The 22120-nt window shown below is 38.4% G+C and overlaps 1 protein-coding gene across 22 annotated transcripts in view; it reads right to left on the bottom strand.

Moving 5' to 3' along the window:
- The window catches only part of NRXN1 (neurexin 1), a 705404-nt gene that overhangs the window by 113512 nt on the left and 569772 nt on the right, over positions 1 to 22120 (bottom strand). For all 22 annotated transcript variants that reach the window (XM_029965176.1, XM_029965177.1, XM_029965155.1 and 19 more), the window contains one exon: positions 12523 to 12694. In XM_029965176.1, coding sequence (XP_029821036.1) covers positions 12523 to 12694 — 172 coding nt within the window. The remainder of the gene's footprint in view (positions 1 to 12522; positions 12695 to 22120) is intronic.

The raw sequence follows: 22120 nt of genomic DNA, 5'->3' as shown, positions 1-22120 counted from the left end.
GTATGAGGGGCTGGATTCAGCCAGGAACAACACTTGGAAATTCTATAAGGTAAGGTATTAAAATAATAATTTTTTTTTAATTTGCATCTGCAAGGTTAAAAATATACAAGGGGAGACCTCATAGATTGACTACATAATTATCTATGCTATTATAGACTATATTAGGAGGTTAAAACCCCAGACTTGATCAGCAAAGAAAGCAGTGGCTTTCAGAATTAGAAAAATAAAAAAATACATAAGTAAAGTTGCCAAAACTTAGGCTCAAAGGATGTTCCAAAGAAAATAAAATAGATTTAAAAGCCAGAGATTCTTAAGTGCTATAAACAAAAAGAGATCATAGAGTCAAGAGGAGTCACTTTATAGTGAGGTTGATGATGATCCAAGGCAGCAGATTTAATTGACTGACAGGAATGTGTCTATGAAAATGTAGATCTCCACAGCTCAAAAAAAAAAGCAATGTCCATATTTTTAATGAACTTGTGGGGTCAGAAATAGAGGAAGATGATCTCTATCCCAAAACTGTAAAATAACAAGCCAGGAGTTTTTAAATACAGCTATCCAATGGGGCATGTTACTTCTTGTATTAGAGAACAGAAAGTGTAATAGCTTTACATGAGAAGAACTAAAAGCCACCCAGTCAAACTATTTAGTCTGACCTTAGCCATACGATGCTTTAGAACAAATTTGAAAGGAAAGAATTAAAGATATGGAAGTGATTGGAAAATGAGATAAAATGCAAAACTTTACCAAATCATGTTAGACTAATCTAATAGCGCTATTTGATAAGATAAGTGATTTTCTAGATGAAGGAAATGGAGTATATCTAATTTATCTGGATTTCAGTAAAGCATTCAATATGATGCCATGTAGCAAATAATTGATTAACTGTGGAAAAAAAAATTGAGTGCAAAAATTGTGTAGTAAAGAGTGGAATAAAAAAACCCAACAAAGGATAGTATCGAACAAGGTTTTTTTTTTCTCTCCTCCTTCCTCTCTCTCATGTAGAGACCATAGCCTAATATCCTGCTTCTGTAGCTATTGACAGCCTTCTGAATAAAAGGTCACACTCAAGGTGCCCATATTCCCAGGATGCAAGCCTCTTTCAGGAACTAGTTAGTGCATTGGAATCTTCTTCTCCCTAACACTCCCACTTCATTACGGTGTCTTCTTTAGCTCCTTGGTGAATCATTCACACAGATGACAAACAGTCATTGCTTGTCACATTCAGCCCTGCCAATATGTCAACTACACCATATTCTGGTCCTCATGTTCCCCACAATATTACCTATATTTGCAAAATAAAAAGCCTCAAGAAATAGTAGGTGGGTCAGGTCTACCAAAGCTCTCCAAGTATTTTGGAGAGCTGATGCCATCTAGTTGAATGAGTGGAAGATCTATGTGTGCTTAAGTCAAGCAAACATGATGATGTAGAACTCAGCATTTAGTTTATCAGGATGAATATTATGGTGAATTTCAAACCTGCATTGGACTGTGCCACTGGAGCTACCACAGCAACCACTGGAGATATGGATGTAAGGAAAACCAGTGGTTTTCCCACAGAAAAACTAACAGGGTGGAACTCCTAAGAAAGTACCTGAGATGAGTTCCAGAATCAATCGTCTTTGCTATTTTCTTCGCTGATCTCAGTACAAAAATGTCGACCACACAATGAAATCTGTAGATTACATCAAAGTAGACATACTGGTAATGCTGAAGAGGCTGCAGATATCAGCCAAGAGGAACAGAGCCCTTCTGAGTTAATAGAAGTGACACTAAAGCTTATACTACAAAGCGTAGGTCACACACTTAAGATATAGGACCAGTCACACCAGTTCTTGCGATAAATTGGGATGCTGTGAGAGAGAATTCACCAGGAAAGAAATTCAGTAGATAGTCACCTGCAGAAAGATATTGGGCTTTTCAGTTCTGAGGTAAGAAAGAGAAAATTAAGATCTTAGAATGCAGAGATGACTGGCAGCATTAATGTCTTCATGTCTTTGCAGGAGGTCCTAGTGTTCTCACTATTCATTTTCAAACACAGGAGCTGTTGAAAACCAAACTAAAAAAAAGCATCAAAAGAAAGTCTATTATGATGAACAGAGAAATGAGAAAACTAGTTTGTGAAAAGACATACAAGAATGAAGTGGGATGAATCTGAAAGTGTTTGAACTGAAAGCAAAAGAAAATTTCTTAAGAGCAGGACTCTTCTCTTAAGTTACCTTCTAAGAAACAATTTATGTAAGAGAGCAGACTTGACCCAGTACAGTTTTCTTTCTCATTTCTTAAGCTCTTCTATCACTAACATAACTTTTAAATAGACATGGGGAAAATAAAGAAATGAGAATGGGGAAAAAAAAATCCAAACCTTTAATCCTTTAGAGGGAAAGTGAGTCGTTGATTTAAATAGGTTCCATCAACGTTTCTGTATCATTCTAAACATTCTCAGAACTTACTTGGTTTTTGACTGATAATACAAATAATCCTTTAGCTGTCTACAGCATTAAACCTTTGTCTTGAGCCAGTGCAATCAATTAAAAATATTTTCTATGAAAATTCAAATGATCTCACCCATGTACATTATCTTTCTTAGATCAACTTTGCTTTTACTGTTATACCTTTTTGGGGTTTTTTATACCTTTCATTTTGTTTTTTCATTGCCCAAAGGAAGCATATTTTTTATTTTTTCTTTGATTCTTCAGTCACTAACTTTTTTCTTCTGTAGTAATCTTGGAATCATCTCTAGAGCAGCCTGCATGTATGGTTTCTAACTTTTATTAAAAAAAAATGTTATTCAATATATAACAAGGTTTAAATGATCATACTTCCATTGAAAATAAAGTGATTTACTCCTTTGATTTTCATTAGGTGGGAATCTATGCCTCTACTCCCCCTAAGCTAGAATCTGATCCATCAGAGAACTCAGCCTTTGCCACCAGGGTTGTGTAATTTTTTCCTGAATATTTTCACATATGTTAAAGACTTTTTGCAAATCTATAAAACCCCAAAAGTATGTTAACTCATTCATATTTATGCCCCATTATCTCCTATCAAACCAGAGTAGGTTTAACTATAAGAGTTGTTACCAGCAGATCTCCCAGATGGAGACTTCAGCATAAACAGAACCCCTGGGGGATGTAACTCCATGGACACATCAAAGGCCATAAATAACACTGATGAGTTTTGCTTTCCAAATCAGGGAGGATGAGCCATTACTTGGTAACAAAGGAACTACTGACTTAGCTGGTATTTTTCCCATTCTCCTTTTACTAATTCCATAGACTAAATATTTTAGAGCAGCATCTCCCACATCTAAAGCCTGATTTTATACATATGGCACAAATTTATCCATAAAGTGTTCACTTGCACTGTATAATTCATCTTCTATATATTCCCAGATGGAGAGTTCCTGAGAAATCCTCCTGTTTTTTCCAAACATTGTTATCTCCAAGGGAAGTAAAGTATTATGAGGTGTCCTTGTTTCATCAACACTGCTAGTTTCTCACAGCAGGAAAATGACATACAAAACAGGAGACATGGGGCAGTATGTGTTTCACAGAGGTTTAATTGCTGTGAACAGAACTTAACTCTTTTCCATTGCACTTCCCTCCTGGATAGAAAGGCAGTTTTTATTTTGTCTTTGGAAGCATTGTCCTTACCAAGTTTGTAAGCTTTGCAGTTTATCAGATGAGGACATTCCTTATATCCTCTATGTCTACCATCAAGACTGATTGATGACAGATCTGACTGCAGGAGTTGAAACTCTGACCATAGCAAAGGAAAGCACACAAGAGAGAACCAAGATACATTCTTCTGTCCAAAGAAGGAATAAAAGCGTAAAGGTGATGTGTTGCTGGACAAATAAATAGCAGTCAAAAGGCTTATATTATTTTAGCCTGGAAAGCACCCTAAAAGTCCTGTGTCCTAACTGCAGTGGCCAGGGAGGTTTGAAAACTTACCCTATGGCACATGCAAGGAAAGGCAAATACTAAGTGATCATCTACTTGTTAGGTTCCTACATCACCTTGACCATAATAATTTTGCATGAACGTGGTGATAACAGGCTGACTATCCATTTTACTGGAATATTTAAAGATATGTTTGTGAAAGGGTTCGAGAGCTCTCCCTACCACCACACTAATACCTGAAAAGCATCTCTGATTCTCTTCAGAAGTGGCTGTAGGGGCTTGAATTTGGAAGCTATTTCTAAGCCAATAGTGTGCAAGTTAGGCAAGTACGTGGATTGCTTGGGAAATACTGGAATCCATTCATAGAGAAACAAATGTACCGACACAAATGTCTCCTGTTAATTTTATAGTCAATCAGAACACAGAAATCAAGACAAATGGATGCCATTTACCCTAAATAGGATACATGGCAATAGCTGACTCCTAGCATCTATCTTAAAGCCAGATGTAACCCATGAAAAGACGACAGACCCTTTTCCTATTTTCCAGAATACAGGGACTAAGAGAAGCATTTAAATGGCATGCTCCCTTCCACTAGCCCTTGGACGTTCTGCGATAACAACCTTTAGCCCATAGATCCAGAGAAAGTCCCTAAAGACAATGTGTGACCTCAGATGTCTAACCTTATGTGATAAAGCAAAAAAACAAAACCAAAACAAAAACATTAAAAAAACCCCCAAACCAACCAACCAAAGAAGAACAGAATTATTCTGTATTATACCAAAGCCCTCAGGGCTTCAGCTGGCAATTGCCTTATTTCAGAGGTACTTGGCATTAAGCATAATGTCAGGCTGCAGTTTGATCTTCTGCCAACATACATGGGCTCTCACACAGGTTCTTCTTTGGTGTATATGCTCAATCACAATCTGTACTCCCCAATCATAGAGATACATCTGTTCCAGCAGTCTGGCAGTGTTTTGGACAACCTCTTTAGAGCAAACAATATGAGTGACATGCTCATGCTGTCAAATCTCAGTCTGTTAGGCACATCCCTGACACATCCTGACCCATGGGGTACGTGAGGGCAGCTGCAATAAAGTTATGCTTTTCTAAGGCTGACCAGAGATCTGGAGGTGACTGGGAAGGCTTCATTTTAGATATTTGCCTACATCAGACTGTATCTTCCAAACTGCTGCAGGGTTCCAGGAACTGCTAAGCATTCCTAGTAGATTGAACAGCTTTGAAACCATAGATAAGTTGGCCAATATCTAACAGATCATTTTCTATCCAGAAAATTCTGCATCAGTCTGATTTATGATGGAAATCTTGAAGAGTAAGTTGCCACTGGTAAAATGATTAGTTGTGCTGTGTGTTTTAATAGAATCAGCATTGGGCAAACTGCCTTTGACCACAGAAAGCATAGAGTTAGTCTCAGAAAAGTGATTCTGAAATGCTTTCAGAAAAAATGGTGGTTATTGTGGCTTTAAAATGTCCTCTGGCTTGTTTTGATATATATTCCCAGACTTATAAAATGTACTAAGGAACGAAAATCAGAAAATTAAGAAAACTGTTTTTCATGTTAATTAGATATGGCTATGAGCACTGCTGTGAGAAAGACGGGTGTTTTCTTCTCCCCATTTGGTCTGATATGAAACAGATTTTCTTTCAGGTAAGGAAGAAAAGGTTGTTTCAAATTAAATAAAATGCTTTGTTCTCAGATTACCTAAATCCTCTATAAACACTGGGCAATCTTCACGTGAAAAATCAGAATCTTTTATTTAGAAAATACTGAAATTGATATTTTGACATTACTAAAACCAATTTCCTTTTTCTGTTTTGTTTTGTTTTTTAACTTTGGCCATAATCGTTAGTTCAGTTTGACCCAAATTAACAAGTTCTTTGGTTTATGTATCTTTAGAAAATCTACATTTTGGTGTAGAATTATTAACTATCTGAAGTTACAAGAGCAGTCTCCACAGACGTAGCTGGAGTTGCTGCTATGGTGCAGTCCTGTTGCCTCAACAGCAGCCAGCTGCAAAGTGCAATTAAAACTAAATAGTGAAGGAGACAAGATAAGCCATAAGGAGTAGAAAGGATGTGCATGGAAATGGGGATAGTCTATTGATTAGGAACTCTGACTGCACAATCAGCAGTTTTCCCATCCCTGTTTAATATGATCATAAATTAGGCTGCATCCAGATAATGTGAATTCACTATCTGAAAAAGAGGCCAAGGTAAAATACTGAAGTTCTTTTGGGAAGGTGCAGACAGATGATGATAATTCAGTAAAGAGACATAACACTGAATTTAGTTAAGAAAGATGGAATATATAAATTGAGGGCAGATGTGGGTATCTTAGCTGTCAAAAAATTACAATGCACTCTTCACAAACACAGGGTTACCCACCAGTCACAAACACAACGAGAAAGGGAGAACACAGGACAAACATTTAATAAAGGGCAGAAATTGAAGTGTAAATCCTCATAGCTCTACCATGTTACTCAGAGAAATGGTAAGAGAGAAACTTTGGAGTAAAAAAATTACTCTGATGGTAGACTGGAAGACTAAATCTAAACCTCTGTTTCTAAAAATTATCCATCCATTTCGGGGTATTGAAATCTTCCCATTTGTCTAGGACTAAACCACATTTTTCCTAACTATATTTCAAGAAACAACCATCCACCTTTACTAGGACAATCATCCTCTATCACTGACCACCCCTACCTCTTTTCCTTTTACAGCTCTCCCATTTCACATCTAGTCAGATATAAATTGAAGGTGCATTGGCCCAAGGAAAACTCACGTCTAGTGGGTTCATGACTAAAATAACAAGAGAGAGATACTAGATTCTATTAATCTTTAAGGGTCACTTCTGCATTTTATGTAGCTCTAGGATAAAACCTACAAAAGTCACCATGGAAGCCCTGTGAAGCACTGCCACATGCACTTTTTGCAAGGTGTCTACCTCTCTGACTGATCATAAAGCAATACTGGATGATCACCTGTGCTACAACAGCTAGAAAACCCCTTGCAAGAACACTGAACTTAGGTCCTGAGACCTAAGACTAAGTTCAGATTTCCTAGAAATCCTACACAGACTTGGGGCAATCAGAGCCACAGCTCTTTTTCAAAAGATGGTCACTTTGAGCATCAACAGGGGTGCCCACTGCACACTTTTAGCAAACGATGCAGCACACATTGTTATTGGGCTTGGGTGCCCTTGTCTGCAGTATAGATGGGGCTTTATGAAGGATACACAGGCAATGAAGCTGGAAAATCCTGAATCTCTGACCAGATGCTTCTCACAGAAAATCTTCACCCAATATTTGAAGACACCAAACACAAACAAGTGCTGTAATCAAACACTCCAACCAGAATTGTAATTCTTCCCTGGTAAGGGAAGACTTGATCAGCTGGTATGCTTTAGGCAACCAATTTTTTAAATCTTATTTTATTTTTAATAAAGGAAATCCAGCATATTTAAGAACAGCAAATTTACTAATTAAGTTGTTAATCTTTTTTCTATTTTTAACTTAAAAAAAAAAGCCAAACAAAACCAGAAGGAGAGATAAGTCTGTGCTTATGCACAGTGGTGCAGGTTAATTAAGAAATCATGCAGAAAGAAAAAATTAAAAAAAACAGCTACAAAGTAGAAAAGAACATTCTTTCTAGCATGGGAATGAAAGCTAATGAGCCCTCACTCATGCAAACAGGATCAAATTCTGTTGATACCATACAACTGCAACACGTCTCCATCCAAAAGGCAAGCCAATCTCAAGTTAGCTGGTTAACCAGTAGTGCCAAGTACTACTGTCTGTCCCTAAAACAGACACAGCAGAAGCACATCTAAACTGGATGCAGCAGCATTTGTCACACTGTGTTGTCTGGTATCTTTAAAATGTCACTTTTAGAAATACTACTTTTAGAACTCAAATGAAAGTAGTCGATTTGAACATAAGTCATTACTATCTTCAGTTTCAATTCTTGCTTCATTATCACGCTCGCTCACAGGCAGCATAGTCTTCAGGACAAGCCCATGTCTTTTCTAAAATGTACATCAATACCAGTCTGTGAAGAAACTAGTGTTTAAAAAGGGTTTAAATGAAGGCTGTCAAACCTGATGGAGCAGCATGGGAACAGAAGAGAAAGATACAGCTAGATGTGCTCGTGCTGGGAAGGGAGAAGAAATGGAAGGTGAAAAGGAGGAGGACAGGAATCAAAAATGATGTTATGGCATACAGGAACCATGAAATATCGCTATGGGAAAGGCAAAGAAAATTATAGGCTAATAGCAGTCTTGGAAGATCCAGCAGCAAAGCAAGCCAAGGGATTCTGTACCTCAGCTAATGAAGCAACTGAAAATGCCTTGAAATTCAGCTTGCGCATGGATTGCTCATGGTAGCTCAAAAAGCTCTAATTTGTTGTTTTCCTTTTTAAAAGAAAACATCCAACCCTCTTCAATTCCAATAATCCCATCCCTAGAAAATCACTCTATTTTCTAAATTGATTTATGTTCAGTATAAACAAATTTTGTGTGCCCCTATCTTCAGAACTCAGCTGCACTTTGTCCTTGTTGCAGGCACTTTGTATTTTCATGAAGAAATGGAACAGAGAAAAAAAGTATTTTTATGCTCATAGAATGGTTTGTGTTGGAAGGGACCTCAAAAATCATTCATTTCCAACCCCCCTGCCATGGGCAGGGACACTTCCACTAGACCAGTTTGCTCAAAGCCCCATCCAACCTGGCCTTGAACACTTCCAGTGATAGGGCATCCACAACTGCTATGGGCAATTTATGCCAATGACTCACCAGCAAAGAATTTCTTCCTAATATCTAATCTAAATCTACCCACCAGCTTAAGGTCATTCCCCCTTGTCCTATAACTGCATGCCCTTGTAACAAGTCCCTCTCCAGCTTTCTTGTAGCCCTCATCAGGTACTGCAAGCTACTGTAAGGTCTCCTCAGAACCTTCTCTTCTCCAGGTTGAACAGTCCCAGCTCCCTCAGCCTGTCTTTACAGGAGAGATGTTCCTGCCCCCTGAGCAAGTCCCTCTGGACTTGCTCCAACAGGTTCACGTCTTTCTTATGTTGGGGGCTCCAGAGCTTGATGCAGCGCTCCAGGTGGGGTCTCACCAGAGTGGAGTAGAGGAGCAGAATCACCTCCCTCAACCTGCTGGTCACATCTCTTTTGATGCAGCCCAGGGCACCATTTGCCTGGGCTCCAAGTGCACGTTGCCATGTCATGCTGAGCTTCTCATCCACTACCATCCTTTCTGGCAGGGCTGTTCTCAACCCATTCTCCACCCAACCTGTACTTGTTCTTGGGATTGTCCCAACCCAGATGAAGGACTTTACACTTGGTCTTGTTGACCTTCATGACATTTGTGCAGACCCACCTATCAAGCCCGTCAAGGTTCCTCTGGAAGGCAACTCCAGCATGCTGACTGCACCACTCATGACAAACTTGCTGAGGGTACCCTTGATCCCATTGTCCTTGTCATCAACAAAGATTAAAACAAAGATTAATACTGACCCCTGAGGAATGCCACTCTTGTCACTGGTCTCCTCTCAGACATTGAGCCACTGACTGCAACTGTGTGCACCATCCAGCCAATCACTTATCCATCAAGTGGTCCATCTGTCAAATCCATGTCTCTCCAATTTAAAGACAAGGATGTCGTGATGGACAGTGCAAAATGCCTTGCACGAGTTCAGGCAGATGACACCAATTGGTCTTTCCTCACCCACCACTGCCATAACCCTGTTGTAGGAGGCCACCAAACTCGTCAAGCACAAGATTTGCCCTTACTGAACCTATGCTGGCTGTCACCAATCACTTCCTTAGTTTCCATGTACCTTAGCGTGGTTTCCAGGAGGATCTGCTCCATGACCTTGCCAGGCACTGAGGTGACACTGACTAGCATGTAGTTTCCTGGTTCTTCCTTATTTTCCTGTTTCAAAATGGGGATTATTTCCCCCCCCTTCTAGTCAGTGGGAACTTCATCAGACTGCCACAACCTTTCAAATATGATGGATAGTTGTTTGGCCACTTCCTTGGCCAGTTCCCTCAGGACTGGATGTATCTTGTCAGGTCCCATGGACTTGTGCAGCTTCACGTGTCTTAAATAGTCTCAAACCTTCACTCTCTCAATCCTTAATGTCATAGAATCACAGAATCAACCAGTTTGGAAAAGACCTCTGAGATCATTGAGTCCAACCCTGACCCAACACTGTTGTGGTTACTAGACCATGGCACTAAGTGCCACATCCAGTTTCGTCTTAAAAACCTCCAGGGATGGTGAATCCACCACCTCCCTGGGCAGCCCATTACAATGCCTGATTACCCTCTCTGTAAAGAATTTCTTCCTAATATCCAACCTAAACCTCCCCTGGCAGAACTTAAAACAATACCCTCTTGTCCTACTGCTGGTTGCCTGGGAGAAGAGACTGACCCCCACCTGGCTACAACCTCCTTTCACGGAGTTGTAGAGAGTGATGAGGTCTCCCCTGAGCCTCCTCTTCTCCAGGTTGAACAACCCCAGCTCCCTCAGCCTCTCCTCACAGGACCTGTGCTCGAGTCCCTTCAACAACCTTGTTGCTCTTGTCTGGATCTGCTGCAGCACCTCAATATCCTTCCTAAACTGAGGGGCCCAGAACTGGACACAGCACTCCAGGTGTGGTCTCACTTCTGTGACTTGGGCAGTGTGGTTGGAGCCCCTCAGCCTTCTACATGTCCTGGTAACCAGGTCTCCAGAGATTCCAACATTCTCCCTAATCTTGTTTTTATAACTGACATACCTGCAGAAGGTTTCCTTGTTGCCTACTGACATCCCCAGACAGATTTAACTCCATCAAGGCTTTGGCTTTCCTAACCCAATCCCTGGTTGCTCATATAATTTTTCTGTATTTCTCCCAGGCTACCTGCCCCTGCTTCCACACACTGTAGGCTTCTTTTTGTGTTTCAGCCTGTCCAGGAGCTCCTTGTTCAACCACACGGGCCTCCTGGTGTGTTTGTCTGACTTCCTCTTTGTTGGCATGCCTCACTCCTGAGCTTGGAAGAGGTAAATTCATGCTCATCATTTAGGTAAAAAACAAAAGAGGCAAAAGAACACCCCAAACTTATTTTTTCCTTTGTGCTGCATAGGTTTCGAACACAAAGTAAGACACAGTCCTCCCCAGCTTCCACCTCGTCATTTCAGCAACCCTTTACCAAACACTGCGAAATTAGAAAACAAGGGGTATATGGGGGAAATAAGAATATCTGAAAGATCACAGGACATATTTCATTCACTGTCCCCCTTTCCCTCAAGAATTTATCACCTCTCAGAGATGTGTCTAACTTAGAAACAATGAATGGCACTAACTTCCAGGGACATCATTCATTCATAGCACATTAGCACATAGGTGTTTTTTTCTAACAGCTCCTGCTACACATAATTGTTTTTAGCAATATATACTTTCATTTTTACTTTGAATTCTAAATTACTTCCAATAAATGATCTGAAGGGTTATATTTCACCTGTGGATTTTGAAAAAATTACTTCTGTTTTTTTAAAAAATCAAGTGAATAGCTGGACTGCAATTCAAAATGGCAACAATAACAGAAAACTTCACCCTAACCACTAATAATTACTAAAGGAAATGGTTTATGTGTTTCTTACTAGTGAAACACATCTTCCTGTCCCATTCCACACCCAAAAATGAAGAATTTTCTACTTTTAAACAGATAAATCAGAACTGTTATTTATGTAATAGGCATTCTGGTTTCATATTTGCTTTTGCTTACATCTCTGGATTTGCTGCCTTTTGTTTAATAATATAAACACACAGAGCAACTGTTAAAGAGATAACATGCAGATTTATAAGTTACCATTAATCAGTAGTCCTACTCAATAAGAAAGGGACTGCGTGTCTGAAAAACCTGTTGTCTTTAAAAATGAATAATATTAGTAACACAATAGTCTTCATTGCATGGTATTTGCATAAAATGAAATACAGGCCTGATCAAGGCAACTCTGTCTTCATATGAGTTGCCCTCATTTAAGTGACCAGCATCATTTGCATAAGTAATATCCTGTAGTTTGCATTTTAAGTTAAGGCATCTCGATTTGGTTGGTTGATTGTACAATTGATAACTGCTACACCCTTTGGTTCATGCCTGCTGGAACACTTCTGCTAAATTTATAAGCTTCATATTGCTTTAATAACAACTTGTCATCAAAAGAACACAGACAACCTTTTCCTCAGTAAATGTTTTACTCCATCACTTGGGGATAGATTTGGGAGTCACTTTACTTCGTAGCTTTTGTCAAAGCCTTTTTTTCCCCCCTCAAACAATAATTCAATGAAAACAAATGAAAACAAGAAACAAAACCACTATTTCATGCCTTGATAACTCTATTTTTCCACTTCCACTAATAACTTGAATTTGTGCTTTTAAACTCGCTCAGGAAATGCCATCATCATAAACTGTACATTGCTCAGGACTCTTTTAACTACTTAATTAGCTCCTGAAACACTGCAAAGAAGCTGATGTTACATCAGAAGAGAAGCAAAATGAGCCAAACTCCAGGCGTCCCCCACCCCCTTCATGAGGAGTGTTTGTGTAAGCCCTTACCTGCTGGGTAACGTTCGATAACGGGCCAGTTGTCCACCTGTAACGTGGCATTGCCACCACTTCTTGTGAAGCGAACTACGTGGTATTTCCCATCATTAATAATTGCGTTCATCTCTTCAATAGCGATGTCATCAGTTCCAACATTAAATTTAACTCCAATTTTTCCTTGGTGCTGCATATTAAAGAAAAAAAAAAAAAAAGGAAGAAGAAAGAGAAGAACTAATTAAGACTTGTTTTAGCAAGAAATTGAGACAGTGTGTCATACAGGGAAAGATTTCTAACAACATCTTCCCTCCTCAGATGTAACTTCTGAAGACTTGCATGCGGCAGTGACAAGCCTTCTGACAGCTTAGTAGGTCTGTGACGTCTTTTTGATGGATAATTGATATTCCAAAGGAGTTATTTCACCAAATTGAGCTCTCTTCTTTTCCAAGAGATTCAGGCCAAGATGAGGAGGGGGGGAAGGAGGAGGAAAGCTCAAGGTTTCCTTCTTTGTCCTCTCCCTCAGCTCCAAGAGGATAAAACACAGTTTTTCCTTTTAGATTTTCAAAACAGAAAGCCTTGCGGTGTCACTTGGAAGAGATACAAGAATTTTCTGGCTATAAAAGCCAGGGCCCAGCCCTGCTTCTCCTTTTTCCAAACAACCTCATTCATACTCCAATTCTTCACAAATGGTAACAAAGGAGGAAACTTTTTTCTAATGGAAAGATTTTTGGCATCACATTTTAGTAATTGTGAATCACTAAGTCAAGAACAGACTGACTGACTAAAAAGGACTTTTCTGTTCAAAGCCAGAGAGCAGTGAGAGGTATTTGCTTACACAGGGATGGTGTATTGTTCCCACTAAGGGCAGAGGCTTATTGTTTTGCTGGATTTGCCTATAAACTCCTGTGCCTGAGTGCACACAGGGCTAAGGGGACTTCCCACACACAGTCATACCTGAGACCAAGGCTATAGATTTTCCAGATGATTGTGATATTGGCATGTTTTCATTTTTATTGATTTTTAATTATTAAAGCGTTCACTCTAATGAGACATTTACATTTTAATAAAATCTTTGATGTCTATTAAAATTTAACTTAAAGGCTTTGTGATATTTTTTTCTCCTATAAAATCAAGTCTATTCCTCAATAAAGGTATTTATTACACTGAGGAGAAAAAAAGAAAACCACTGCACAGTATGAGATTAGGGACTTGTGCATAATAAGTGGTAATTCTATCTGAAATTTCATGTCCTTGGTAGTGGTACATCTTTCTTAAAGGTTTTTACACTACCAGATGAAACACAATTAAATGTTCACCTCTCCAGCATAGCTCTTATGTCTGTTCCCTCTTCCTCTTACTACCCTAGCACAACTCCCTGTAGAAAGTGTATTCTGCAGTTCATCTCTGGAAGTCCCTCAAGCAAAGAATTCAAGAGTTATTCCACCATATGTTATTTTCTTTTTAAATACCTGACTTTGTTTTCCAATAGTGCTTGTATAATGCAGTTGCACAGTTGAGCAGTTGCTGAACACCTTTGGAGTTCCTCAACATTTTGGCATTGCGCTTTCACCTCTTCAGCTATGAGATTGTTTAAAATCAATAAAGTGACCATTCCCTGATGAGATTTGCTCAATTGATTAAACCATGTTCTAAACATTCCCATTGCTTCCTTGTGGATTGTTTTAAAATCTCTCTACTGGCTGGTCCTACTTTTCCATGCTTATAGGGTGTCAGTAGGGGACCCACTTCATCCAATACATGGTCATCTTTTGCCTCTCATATGAGTTGCATGGCAATTTCCCAGTTTTCTTGGGAAAGTAACTGTAGCTCTTCCTTATTTTAAATGTGTCAACTATAACTTAGAATAAATTTCACCCATTTTCTCCCATGGATGCAGTAGCTTATTTGTTTCACATATTTCATTCATATGCTTACTCTCTTTACACAGAAACATATACAAAGAAATATAAAATTGTCCTGGATTTAAAACAATCTCCTCTTTTACTAATTTATGAAATGCAGAAAACCAGCATGTAATGATAATGGCATATACACCTTTTCACAGTACTTTCAAGAAATCAAAGGCTTTGAGGATTAAAAAAGCTGACTAATTTTACAGTGATCCATAATTACACTATTCAGAACCTACACTTTATGTACTTGCTTTCCTATTTGCTATATATATGTTTATACATATATTATTTTAGATTATAAAATAAAATTAAAAAAAAACATAAGGAAAAAAACACTTTTAAAATGAATAGACCAGGTGCAGGTAAAAAGAAGTGTCATATAAGGCAAATATATCAGCAGCATTTCCAAAATTAGAGTATGTGGTGCTGCAATGGTTACCATGTTACCATTTGCAAATGGCCACAAATTGACAAATGAAATGAATGCTTTACAGATTTGAAGGCAGACCTTTAGCCTTCCTTTATAGATATATACTTGTGGGTGAAAAAAAGCAAGTTTCCCTGACTTCCCTACATTTGTACAGAATTACTGTGTACAGATACCAAGCATGTAGCTGCAATAGCAAATGTCACCTTAATAGATGATAACTTACTATAATGATTTCGTTGGCTTTATTTCTAGCATATTTGTGTAGCTGAGGCCATGAAAACCTCCATTTTTAAAGGATATGCTTCATTGTTTCCACATTTCTTCAGCACCTGTGGCCAACTGTGTAACGCCCCCCCCCATAAAACAAGGAAGCAAATCTGTGTTTCAAATTGAAGAGTTCCCGATTATTACTTTTGTATTTAAGTTTTACTTCTGGACATAATGTTAGACATGACATGAATTACCACCTCATTGTGTACAGCCCTTTTGAACCACAAAACAAAATATGATGCAAGTCTTGACAGTACATGGGCCCAAGCAGATGATGCCACTACCACAGAGCAGCAAGTCACCAGGTATCAGCTGAGCTTGGATAAGCACCTCTGTATGTAGACAGTGGGTTTTCTAAGCCCTTGCATAATCATGCAGCAGTTTGACTCACTGCACTCCTCCTTCATTGAAAGATAACATTAGTTTTCATTTGTCTTTGTCACGCTATTTCCATGTATCTTTGGTTAAGACCATGTGCACATTCAGTTATTGCAGATCAGCTGACACGCAGTAACCTGGCGAGATAACGTGATGTCAGCCCTCAGCCTTGTTATGTTTAATCTAACGGGCCTGTAACCCGCTAGAAAAAACTAGTTTTTGTTTTTCCTCTTTTTGGAGCTATATGGTAGTGCAGAAAGGAAAGAAACTGATAAAACTGAAGCCTACTAAATTACTGCTTTCACTTTGCCAGCCTCAGTGGCATAGTGCAGTAGTAGAATTTTTCCTTTATCACTTTTTCATTCAAAATAATCTTAAAAGTCATTTTTCCAATCAGAAACAGCCTCAGACAAATGCTGAATGAGACATTCCCTCTTCAGCACCCTGATGATGGGCACAATGGAAAGTCTGTTCATCATTAAGTACTGCAATAAATCAACATTACTACTGAATGTTACCATCCCTGCCAGCGACCCAAAATAGTACAGACTCATATTCCTAGGAAGTTATGTTTTCCCACAAGCAAAGATGATAATTTTAGAGCTCCCCGGTAAAAATCAGCTCTGTACACTGGGATTGGAGAAGCCCACTGTGCTGTTCATGGTTCTCAGCCTGTTTTCTTTTTCTCAGCCTCACCTGGTTGTGAGAGAACATAGCAGTGAAATCAATTCCTTTTCCTATTCTGCCTTTATCTATTTTAAACTGGTAAGGCCACAATAACAAAGTGGAGACATGTAGGAGGTGGGAGAGTCTTCAATATTACTTCCAACAAAGACCAAAGGAGAAGAGGGAAGCATTTCAGAAGAAGAGGGAAGCATTTCAGAAGAAGAGGGAAGCATTTCAAGGAGTGGCTTAAACACTGTTCTGTTTCTCTGAAAATTATTTTGAACTGCAAAATCAAATTTATATTATGAATAATGCTACAACCACCTTATTACCACTGCTGCTCCCTGGGACAATGCAGCACAGAGCCTCTGATTAATCTATCGACAAACTACGTGACACTCTGAGCCCCAGTCAGCAGCTCTTCAGAAATAGCTCTTGGTTTGGAGGTCCTTCAGCCTTGTATCTCTCCTGTTTCTGAAGCCAGCATACCTCTTTCTACAGTAATTACACAGGCAGGTAAGTCAATTTGGTGTTGCTCCCCTCTACATTACTGCAACATGCAACGTAGGCTTTGTCTACAGTCTAAATTCTGCTGTCCAGGCACTTGCAGGAGTCCAAACTCACAGGCTGAGGATAAATATGTTAATGGTTTCAAAGCAGTTGGATAAAACCATGAGATTTACATGTTTAGTTCCAATTCTAGACTCCTAATGAACTCTGAAATTCTGGAAGCTTTGATTGCTCAGATAGGATGGGATGTGTATGCATGTGTGTGTACATACCATTCACTTCAAAACATTTTGTCTTCAAAAGCACTGGCATCTACTACTGTAATCTAGCAACTCCAGTGGAGTACTTTCAAGCCTGTTTTATGAATTGTGTACTCTGAATACTTAAAAGACTTATGATGAAGCACCAAGAATGCTGATGAACCTAAGAACCAAGCAAGAGAGGTGAAATGTGAATCAAGCCAGCAGCTGACATTGCAATTTGTTCCCTGTTGGACTCTAGTTCAGCGCTACCAATCTGCCAACTCCAAATGCAATAAAATCAATGCTAGTATAAAAATAAATAAATAAATAAATAAATATATATACACACACACACACAGAGAATTGATATTTCCTATAGCATCAGCAAGGTTTTACTGCTCTCTGTAGTAATAACTCTGGAATCAGTCAAACATGAGTGTGTGCAAATTTGGCACAACAGTAGTTTTAGAAGAGACTACAGACAACCTAAGCTCATAATACTTACAACCTTTAAACACTTCCAAGGAAAAGTAATAATACTGTGACTCCCATAGGTGAACAAAGAGAAGAAAAAATTCAAGCATGCCAGCTTGCATCTTATAGTGCCAGTCCCTGAGGCACCACTTTCTGGTGAATGCGATAACAAAGTCTTAGAACTAACTGAAGGTTTACTTTTATTTTATTAAAGTGTAAGTTTCTTGAGTTTTATTGAGAAGAGTGAGATCATTTTCACTCAAATGTAATCAAAGGCTAATATTCTATATTATAGAAATCTATGCAAAATAATTAAAATAATTTCTGGTTTTCTGAGTCCTGTAAGGGAATACATATTTAAAAATAGTATTACTTCTTCAGAAAGTGAGGGGAGGGATACATAATAGACAGAAGATACATTTGAAATCCAAGACTAATGGAATAACTACATATATTTTAGTCTAATAATCCATCATTATTTCTTATTACCATCTAGTATCTTTCAGAGGAAATGCTTCCTGGAAAAGGCACAGAAAATATAAATAATCTGAGAAGAGTTCTTGGAATGAATACATCTTTTTTTTATATATATTCCACTCAAAGGACTTAACTTTCCGAATACTGAGTTTTATTTTTTTTTTTTGTTATTGCTTTTCTCTATGAGAAGTGATAAAATTGCCAACCTAATTTTTACCAATATTAGTAAATTTTTTTTTCCTTTTTAGTCAACTGCAAGATGACACACCACTGGAACAGGCGTTCTCCTGTCATCCCTCATCTTGAGTATTTACAGTCGTGTTTTGTGCCCTTTCATGAATTCAGAAAGGCAACCATTTTCTGGGATGGATTATAGCTTTCAGCATATCAGTGCTTGACATACTGCAGAAAATGTAGGAGGTGCCTGAAACCTCTATCAGAGTGCTAGCAAGCAAAGTTATCAGTCATAGGTAGGCACTTCAAGCAAGGAAGTAAAGATTTCTGCTGATATCTGTTAGGATGCATCCACTTGGTATTCAGTCTTTTGGTACCTGACAAGTGTGAAACAATTTGGTTTCTCTTTCTTTTCCCAAAGACTGTAATGGGTTGTTAGTGTGGAAAAGGAAAGAAAAGAAAACAGAACAAAAGAAAACCCCCAAACAAACCAAACTTTCCCCTTTCCTGGTTTCCTGGTGAGGACAATATTCCCAGAGTTCCTTCTTGCCAGTTCTCATCATTTATTTGCAACATTTATTTTCACAATATTTGCTTATTTCTTAAATGCACATCTTTGTAGATCTTCGGTTATAAGAAAAACACTGGTTTTCATTTTAAAGCCAAGTTACTTGTTTTGATAAATGTACAGAAAAGCTTAAAACCCAAAGCCTTTCAAGATACTGTGTTGGCAGACTAATAGAAAGAACTGGAAATCATGTTAAATCCCATGATTTTAAACCAAATGCTTGATTCTTTTTCAGCTGGAGGTGTGATACTCAGTGCAAGTGACACTGATTTCATTACTCTCATATCAAATCTGAGCAACGTGCAGCAAAGTTGACTTCCTCTCAATCCAGTTTCCTAACAATGCTTCTCCTTTGTTGTCCTTTACTTGATTCTTAGCCTCCTGGTACCCAAGACAGCGGGACTGGAAGGATGAACTGACAATCCTTACTTCAGAAATGCTCTATAAGACTGTATCTGCAGCTGACTGGTCTTTTTGAGCCCCCAGCACACAGTATGCTTTTATTCAGAAAGCTTTTTCATGACCTGAAGGACATCATCACTTGACTTAAATGGTGGCTGGAACCCAAACACGACCCTTGGATTCCCACGAGAAGAGCGGTCAGATCTGTGGTACCCATTTGCACACACCAATTGAAAATGGAATTCTGGCAACAAAATGCTGCCTAACACTATGCTTTGCCACTATTCAGATTATTCACAGAAGAAAAATGTCTGCAGAGCCAGAAATGTTACTGGTATTTCCTGCAGCACCTGTGCATGCCCACCTAAGCACAGACACATCTTTTTCACCTACACCAAGAACCCTCCAGAGGCACTTAAAAAACAGATCTATAATCACAGATATGTACCAACAACTCCTTTTTTCTCCCCTAATTTTGGGATCCTCAATTAATTGTTTCAGGACTTCTTTAAAAGAGAAACTGTGGGAGAGTTTGCAACATAGTTCACCCTCCCATTTTACTCTGTAAGACCCTTTAATAAACTTTACATGACCCCAATATCATGCCATTAAGTTATCTAGGTTTTCTAAATCAATACAGAAATAATAAAAATTCATTGTTCACCAGATGCCCCTGGTTGACATATAAAAAATAGCACTGTCACTGTAACAACATTATGTATGCAAATATATACAGATGCTACCAGAGATACTGCACTCTTAAATGTTGCTCTATAAAAATTAAGCAGCTTCTAGTCTTAAACTATTGACCCTTGAAAGAGGTAAGTGAAATATGGGCTCAGCATCACACTAATTTACAACTGAGGAGTATCTAGAAAAAGAGCCACCTAAATGGCTCACTAAGTGGAAGTAGTAACATGTGACATAACAATTTTTTATGTCCCAAATGCTACCTATGTGACCACAGGACAAAAATCCTGGAAAGAAGATATCATGAGAGCAATCAATTACTGATCCAGCATTTAAGGGCAGGAAACAACTACTCTTTACTACTGTGAAATAATGATTTGTATCACTTTCTGCTTTAAAATAAGTCAGCTCACAGTCAGCTTTAAAGTGTTGTTATAGCAATTCAATTTATACATAAAGCTCAGCAAGTAGAAAATATAGAAATATTTATAAATCTAAAATTCTGACACTTCAGCTCTCAGTCTGCAGTTTTCCTCTTTAGTTTAAACGTTGTAATTTTCATTGCTATATATCATGGACATATTTTTTCAGGTTACTCTGAAGATGAATTCCTCAGACAATACAGTTACCTTAACAACCAGCCCCCCAAAATGCAATAGTTATGAAAGACATATGGTGTAGAGCCCTCAGTAGCAGCATACCGAATCTTATTATCCACTCAGCATCATTACTGAAGCACACAAAATTATTTTTTTCTCAGAAAATATGCAGTAAAGTAGTCAGTCCTTAACGTGGTATTTCTGTCAAAATAGCATGTTTCACAGAAATATCTTCACCTTGCTAGTGTCTCACCAAGGGGTCCCAGCTGTGGTGAAATGCTATGGATGAAGAGACTCTGTTATACCAAACAGAGCATAATTTGAAGGAAAAGTAAGTCTTAACTACAGTCCATGGCTCTGCTCTGCACGCTTATTTTCCATGTGGGCAGACACCTTGAGTAACTGAAATATAGTATGTCCAGCCTGAGGAACAGCAGAGTCATTGGAAGCTCCTGCTACTCACAAATGGCAAACATTTTTCCTTCCCACACACACATCAACACATTTCCAAATGAGTACAGTGAGATTGAAAAATTAGGCTTGCTTTCCACCCTTCTATAGTTTTTTTTTATACAGAGATTATTAAAATAGTGTTCCTGGAATTCAGTAGTCATCCAAAGGTGTAAACCAAATGAATAGCACCTTGATATTAGTACAATCTAATCCACAATGGAAGTTGTCCTGGCTTAAGGGCATTGATTTCTGTGCTTAGAAAAGTTTTACAGAACTCTTCTGATAATTTATGGGTCTGAAACAAATCCAAAGTCAGAGTCAGTAGGGACCAGAAGCAAAGAATCAGCAAATTCTCAAGCAGACATTCATGCTAAATGATTAATAGACATATGATCAACACACATGCTCATGAAAACACCAGTAATTAATTTTTGAGAATCTGGGTCAAAGGATTTTTCATATTAAAAACCTATAGGGAATCATTAAAAACCAAGATTGGCATTAGACATGCAACTCCTATTGAGCTTTAATGAAAAATGAACACCTGCCTGCCATTCACACCTCTGATAAACTTCCCTTTAATATTAACCAGAGTCTTGAATATTTCCAGATGCCTACCACAAACACTGGTAAAAAGTACTTTTTAAAGACTGTTTAAATGCAGACTTTGCATTTCTTTATTGTACTGATTACCTGTATGCAAATTTATTTCCAAAATTGTTTTCTAACCGTTTTTCTCTTGCTCTGGGGTCACCAATCAGACATAACCTGTTCCTAATTCATCTTGGCTGCTACGGACTCATTATTGAAAGGGATTTACATGAAAGAAAACTGAAAGGAAAAACATAAAGTCCAATCCAAAAATTTAAAGGCTGGGCATCTGACTAGTGGACCTAGATGAATATTTTTTGCCTCCTATCTGTAAAAAAGATATTCTCGCTTCAGAAACTTGTCTATGTGAAACAATTTATAAGTGCAAAGTAGTTTAGCAGAAGTAAAACAAACAAAAAAACTCAAACTCACACAAGAATTGACCACTGCTGTATGACACAAATATAAAACTGAAGTGAAAAGACCTCACACAAGGACAAATAACTATGCTATCACCAGCCAGCAGAGCTACAGCATGCCAAAGGTTGGACTTGAGCTCCCTGTAGAAAGTCAAGTCCTGGTTGTTTTCCGATTTTCAGAGCAGTCCTGCCATTTCTGTTGCCAGCTTTCTTTCTCTTATCATGAAGTGTAGAGTCATTCTATGGCAAGCTTTAATATCATGTATATTTTCCTCAATGGTTGTAGTTTCCTTTCTCTTACCTTTCTTCATCTTGAAGATCTTTCAGAATCAAAACCAAGCTGACAGTTTCCCAGTG

The sequence above is a fragment of the Manacus vitellinus genome, unplaced genomic scaffold (assembly GCF_001715985.3).
Source record: "Manacus vitellinus isolate BGI_N305 unplaced genomic scaffold, ASM171598v3 scaffold_8_pilon, whole genome shotgun sequence".
Lineage (NCBI taxonomy): Eukaryota > Metazoa > Chordata > Aves > Passeriformes > Pipridae > Manacus > Manacus vitellinus.
Note: the sequence above shows the minus strand (reverse complement) of the source record. Positions and strands in the feature narration are given on the sequence as shown.